The sequence below is a fragment of the Sardina pilchardus genome, chromosome 17 (assembly GCF_963854185.1).
Source record: "Sardina pilchardus chromosome 17, fSarPil1.1, whole genome shotgun sequence".
Lineage (NCBI taxonomy): Eukaryota > Metazoa > Chordata > Actinopteri > Clupeiformes > Clupeidae > Sardina > Sardina pilchardus.
In genome coordinates, this window is record NC_085010.1 from 24,605,846 (window position 1) to 24,613,034 (window position 7,189).

Consider the following 7,189-nt stretch of genomic DNA (forward strand, 5'->3'; position numbering starts at 1 on the left):
GATTGCTCCACTGTAAGCTACTTTTAAGGGGTACGCCAGATGAAAGGGGCTGTGGTGCAGAGGTGTTAAAGGATTAAGGGATATCATTTGTAAACTCTATAGTAGGCTATGTTTTCATTTTTAAAAAAAGGGTGGTTTATGAAACATGATGCCTGGAATACGTCAATAGAATATGTTACTTTTTAATGTGTCAGATGGTGGGGGTACGCGATCCAAGTCAGGATGTAGAAGCTGGTACACGGAGGGGAACGTTTGAGAACCGCTGCGTTAGATGGACCAGTCAGAGTACATGTATAGCTTCAAATAGTTGTTTCATGTTGGTTCCAGTTTGGCTCACTGTCACTGTTTGGGCCTACTTCACAATTAAGAAAATATTCACTAAATTCGCAAATAAATATGTGTTAAGCAATTATTAGCACATTCACCTAATTCTGCTATTTTTTTGTCACAGCGTTTCATTTTCATTTGGATAAAAGTATAGCTTAAATATCAACATAGGGTGCCTCTCATTAGTCTTTTATACATCCTCCCTTCCTTCCTCGTCCACATCCTCACTGATCTACATAAAGAATGATGGGGCGGCAACAATGGGATAGTCTATCCAGTGTTATAGATCAGTGGGAATGAGCCTGGAGAATCGAGGAGAGATGTTGAGAGGCACCCATAGTATTTGATCAAAACTAACTGCTCTCCTCTACCAGCAGCTCCTCCCATTTAAATCACATATTTTATGCCGCCTTTTTTCCTTTGTCTGTCTAACCCTCCTCTTTCTCCCTCTCTCCCTGACACACCACCTCCGAGCTGCTTGACGAGGTAATGATTTTACAGCCTCACCCGTAACCCGCCCCCCCAAACGCCCGGACAAAGAAGAAGCAGAGGATGAGCGACAGAGGATCAGTTTAACAGGTGTCTCTCTCCTCCTCTCGCCTCCTCCCGCTCCCTCTCTTCTCCTCTCCTCCGTGCCCTGGGAGAGACTCAAGAGCAGTCATTTGTTTCCAGGCGCCCTGGGGCAGGAACTTCAGTGGCTGCCGTTCAGACTTCAAGGCACCAGGCTGCTGCAGTCAAAAGGCTGGGCCCCTCTGGTCATGCAAATGGATCTTCCTTTGCTACGGTGCTTGGAGCTCGCCTCTGTCTCTCTCTCTCTCTCTCTCTCTCTTTCTCCTCTTTTTCCGCTCTCTCTCTCTACATCTCACACACACACACACACACACACACACACACACACACACACACACAAATGCTCTCTCTCCCTCAACCCCATTCACCACCCCAACAGCAGTGTCTATTACCCTGTTACCTATACTTTAAAAATATAACCTACATATGGTGTGCTTTCAGACAGTCTGTCACTAATGAGCCGAGACACACACACACACACACACACACACACACACACACACACACACACACACACTGGAGCACAGATGGCCTAATGACCATCCTCCCAGACGGCCCAGTGTTATCTGGGCTCATCAGGGCCATTGTCTCCTTATCAGCATCCCTCTGCCCTGTCCCCAGGGAATTATTACAGGTGGAGAGGCTTACACACAAGACAGAAGACATTTTCAGAACACAGTCTGTGTGTGTGTGTGTGTGTGTATGTGTGTGTGTGTATGAGAGAGAGAGAGAGAGAGAGAGAGAGAGAGAAAGAGTGCCATGCCTAATGTTCTGGTGTAATGTGTCTAAAGTGTCTTTTCCTGTGCCGTCTTTGTCTGTGTGTTTATCTGTGTGTGGATGTCAGGGAACTGCATACCGAATGTGTTAATCTTGTGTTTTTGTGTTGAAGTTGGTGTGTGTGTGTGTGTGTGTGTGTGTGTGTGTGTGTGTGTGTGTGTGTGTGTGTGTGTGTGCATACTCATGTGAGTGCACACTCGCACACCCTTGCGAGTCGTCTAAATTACATGGCCTTTTGAGAGGACCAGTGAAAGCATAAAATGTCTGTCAGCAGGAGTCTCTTTCAACCCTCAGACTCTTTCTCTGCCTCTCTGTGTCTCTCTCTAGAGATCACCATTCTGTCGTGGACCTCCTAGTGTGCACCCACACAGTAAGAGCCATCCTAACACAGAGACACAGGGAGTGTCGAGATTCAAGATACATCTCTCTCTACACACACACACACACACACACACACACACACACACACACACACACACACACACACACACTGATAGTGCAAGTTCATACACATACAGAGGGCCACTTAGTGTGGTGAAGCATTGTTCTGGAAGAGATATGAAGGTGTCTCTTGACCATTTGATGTCTGTAAGATTCAGGGGGGGTCGCGGAATAAAGGACCTGTTACAACTGCACAGGTTGGAATGGACTTTTCCTGGTCTGTGCAGTTAAACGTATAATGGACACTCGTCATTCATGTCAGTGTAACATGCGCACGCACGCACACACACACACACACACACACACACACACACACACACACACACACACACACACACACACACACACACACCCTAACCCAGACAAACACGATCTTCAGATGAAAAGGGTGCCATAACAACCGATTGGAACAAACACATAATTGTCCACCCCACACACACACATGCACCCACGAAACGTAAGTGTCTTGTTTTCCCTTGTGTTTGGCACTCGTTTAGATCTGCACCCAGTCGCCCCCAACACACACACACACACACACAAACACACTCCTCGCATGAAAGTTGAAATGGAGCCAGGACAAGCGCCTACAAGCAGTGCAGTAGTCATACCAACCGTCGACTTCCTGTTTGCGCTGCCAGGCGCCAAACATGAAACATGCTTTTTTTGTTTTTCTGCCTCACTCACAGAGGCAGTGTGGACGCAGCACTGCACCCTTTTCACGGAACACCGCAGAAGCCAGAACTTCACAAGGATACACACACACACACACAGACACAGACACACACACGCCTCCCTCACGCTCTCTATGTCTGTGTGTGTCTCTCTGTCTGCCCATCTCATCAGCTTTTTTGTGGGTACAGAGGCACACAGGCCCCCAAGACACCCAAGAGTAAAACAGCCCAGCCAGCGCCAGGCTAATACGTTTTCATCTTCCCACGCTCGTGAGAGCATGAGAGTTAAAAAAAAAAAAACAGAGAAAGAGAGAGAGAGATGCACGAACAGAGCAACTGGAAAAAAATATTAGACTGTGGGAAAACAAATGTTTTACTAGTGACAACCCTAATACCGTTGCTGATTTGTGCTGTGACTTCATTACCATTAGCTTACTACGTTGAAAATAATGCACAATGCTAAAAATAAATCCGTGACTCTTTAACAAACTCTTGTTTTTTAGGCAAAGTCATGCTTGAGAGGAAGAGAGGGAATACATGAAACTGATGAATAGAGTAAGACAACAATGAAACTGATGATGATGACAATGTTGATGTCTTAGAGTTGGAAGTTTTAGTTCTTGAACTTAATTAACAAGAAAAACAATATATAAAGAGGAAGACTGGAGACCCCACCTGCACTGCAGCTTACTGTAGAACATGGGTTTGGAATGGCCGGTACTTTCTTCATCACCCCTTCTACCATCCCCCATCTCCTTCCCTAGCAGATGCACATCCTCATTACTGAGAACTGTCACACACACACACACACACACACACACACACACACACACACACACACACGTATACACACACACACACACACACCTATACACACACGCACGCACACACACACACACGCACACACACACACACACACACACACACACACACACACACACACACACACACACACACACACACACACACACACACACACACACACACACACACACGCACACACAAACACTGCAAAATAAATGTTTTGACTGCAATTATTTTCATTATAAATACAAAAATAAATGACAGCTAATAAGCAGGAATTATTTCTCTACATGAAAGGAAAACAACAGAGTTATGTGCATAGGGAGGAAAGATATTTGTCACACACACACCCACAAAACATAAACTCACACTCTCTCTCTCACAAACATACACACACACACACACACACACACACACACACACACACACACACACACAATACTCTCTGTTCCATACTTTTATTTTCACCACAAATTCATATGTTTTTGCTCACCGAGGTAAATTCAAATATCCATGTTTTTGCTCACTGAGGTAATAGATGCTGAACAATTAAATCACAGTCAACTCTCTCTGGTGCTTATGAGGTCTCATTAGCAACGTGCCTCGCAAATGGGCCTGTGAGCTCAACGACACACATTCACACTCACTCATATGCACACAATCCTCCTGTTACCTGAGCCCGTGGCTGGGTTTAAGGGATTAGCATACTAAGAAAGTGTGAATTCTGATTGACAGAGGGATAGAAAAAGAGACTGATATCAGGTTCAGGGTCAGCATTCAGTCAGAAGATGCTGGCTAGACTGTGACTTTTATTTAATTACATGTTCTGAAATCTGACAGACGGCTCCTTTAGCATACAGTGATGAACAATTACACCGGGAAGTTTTTTTTTTCTGAAGTAGGATCATTAGGCTAGCCAAGAAAGATGGGTGCAGATAAATTAATATATTTAATAAAATGGGTATGATAACTTATACAAGAACTGGCCCATTACCATACTTCCTCTAACCTCTCTAATGCAAATACCTCCCATATCTTTTACGCACGTACTGACGCGACGGGTGTGCAGTTCATTGACTACGCATAAAAGTTTTTCTTCTCGCTCCATGAGAGAGAAAAAGGCGCTGCGCTCCTGCGCGGGAACACTAGACATCACCACCCGGTCTCGTCCTCTGGACTCGTGTACGAAAACACGGCAATCTCACTTGAGGAATTTTCACGCCTGCAAACAGATATTGATCTCAGACATCACTAGCGTAACGAGAGCCGCGTACCACCCGCTCCAAAGTCAGTGTCAGCAGCATCAAAGCAATCAGGAGAGTAGCCCTCTCATAATGAGTTAATCTGAATAAGTATAAAGATGTTGAAGACATTTCTCTTTTTTCATTCATACGTTTATAATCCTGAGGCGTTGAGGATTCATGTAGGCTACCTGCCAGATTGTCTAAAATCAGTTCATCATATAATCGCCAAAACTTGCTCAAAATACCAAACTTTGATCTATACTAGAATACAATTTCACATGTTTTTATCTTTTACAACCGACACCTGACACACAAACAGGAAAGTATATTTTAGGAAAGCAGATGCCGCCTGTTGCTTTGGAGCGCATTGCGCACACGTGCCCACCGGAGAGAACTCCGCCCATGGGAGGTGCATGGGGGGTCAGGGTTGTTTAAAGTCAGACAGATCCACGAAAAGCACAACAATATCAAGAGTCTCTGTGAGTAAACCGGTTGAAGGGGACTACCTGAAACCTCACAATGTCTTATTACGAGGTAAGTTGGAATTTGAAGGTGTTTACATCCCATGCATGTGTCCATAGTGCTTGTATGGTTATGCATAGATGAATGCGTGTTTCTAATTCAACGTTTTTTCTCTTTTGCAGCATATAATAATACCAGACTACATTGAAGATAACAGCTCCGAGTCTGGATCTGGGTTCATACCAGAATTTGTCGAAGCCTGTGACCGTGCTGTCAGCCATGAATTCAGCCGGATCTTCCTTCCCACCGTGTACGGAATCATTTTTCTGCTGGGGATCATTGGAAACGGCCTTGTGGTTATAGTGATGGGCTATCAGAGGAAGTCCAGAACTATGACTGACAAATACCGTCTGCATTTGTCTGTCGCTGACTTACTCTTCGTCCTGACACTGCCCTTTTGGGCCGTGGAAGCGGCCAGTGACCAGTGGTACTTCGGCAATTTCATGTGTGTGGCTGTGCACATGATCTACACTGTGAACCTGTACAGCAGCGTGCTCATTCTCGCCTTCATCAGCCTGGACCGCTACCTCGCCGTGGTCAGGGCCACAAACAGCCAACGGCCAAGGAAGCTACTGGCGGAGCGCATCATATACGTGGGCGTGTGGCTCCCGGCTGCGCTGCTCACCGTGCCTGACCTGGTGTTCGCCAAGACGGAAGAAATCACTGTCAGGACGAGTTGCGAGCGCGTCTACCCAGACCCGTCGTCAGTCTGGCGCGCCGGCTTCCAGTTCCAGCACATATTGGTGGGATTCGTCCTGCCGGGACTGGTGATCCTTATCTGTTACTGCATCATCATTTCCAAGCTGGCCCGCGGCACCAAGGGCACCCAGAAGCGCAAGGCGCTGAAGACCACGGTGGTGCTGATCGTCTGCTTCTTCAGTTGCTGGCTGCCGTATTGCGCTGGCATCCTGGTGGACACGCTCCTGACTCTGAACGTGGTGCCCCACAGCTGCGAGCTGGAGCAAGGTCTGGAGAAGTGGATCTTTGTCACGGAGGCGCTGGCCTACTTCCACTGTTGCCTCAACCCGATTCTGTACGCCTTCCTCGGGGTGAAGTTCAAGAAGTCCGCCCGCAGTGCCTTGTCCCCCAGCCGCGGCTCCAGCCTGAAAATCCTCCCCAAGAAACGCGGAGGGATGTCTTCTGTGTCCACAGAGTCGGAATCCTCCAGCTTTCAGTCCAGTTAACGCACAAACGCTCATTGAGAACTCTCCCGCTGTAAATATCCCGCTACCCATCCCCATGGACATTGTACATTAGACTATTGCTGAGCTTTGTAAATGCATCAAAATGTAACGGAGCTCTGACAGAGTGCATGGGCTGAGCCCCGAGGCCATTGAATGGCCTTCTCTAGCTATGTAAATATGAGTCCAGTGTCAGTATTGAGTCGACAAATAGATATAGTTATATGTGCATTGAAAGGTCTGAATTCAGGGATTTTTTTTAGTAGCAGAACTGCTTACATACTTAAATGTTTATCACTGTTGCCCTGCGTTTGCAATTGTTGTTTACTTCTCTCTGTTGGCACTTATTAATGCCATGCTCTTATTTATTACATGGATGGACTGAGTGTTTGATGTCTAGGTTTTTTCAAAATAGCTGCTTTGACTCAAGATCATTTGTAATAAACTGTTTGAAATGTAAAATCTTGGCTTATTCTTGTGAATTTCATTGAAGAAACTTTAAATACATAGGCTACAGTCCCTCTCCCACTAATACACACACCACACACATTCTGACACAGATAGACACACTCACATGCACACAACCAAATACACAAATGCACACACACTAACATACACACACTTGTCAACACACAAGAAGACACTTGTCTGA

General features: G+C 46.0%; 1 protein-coding gene across 1 annotated transcript; it reads left to right on the forward strand.

Moving 5' to 3' along the window:
- The first annotated feature begins 5,270 nt into the window (after positions 1–5,270).
- Positions 5,271–6,999, forward strand: cxcr4a (chemokine (C-X-C motif) receptor 4a). Its single transcript, XM_062518496.1, has 2 exons — positions 5,271–5,368; positions 5,479–6,999. Exons 1-2 carry the CDS (start codon positions 5,354–5,356, stop codon positions 6,538–6,540), a joined length of 1,077 nt encoding a protein of 358 aa, XP_062374480.1. The 5' UTR covers positions 5,271–5,353; the 3' UTR covers positions 6,541–6,999.
- The last annotated feature ends 190 nt before the right edge of the window (positions 7,000–7,189 follow it).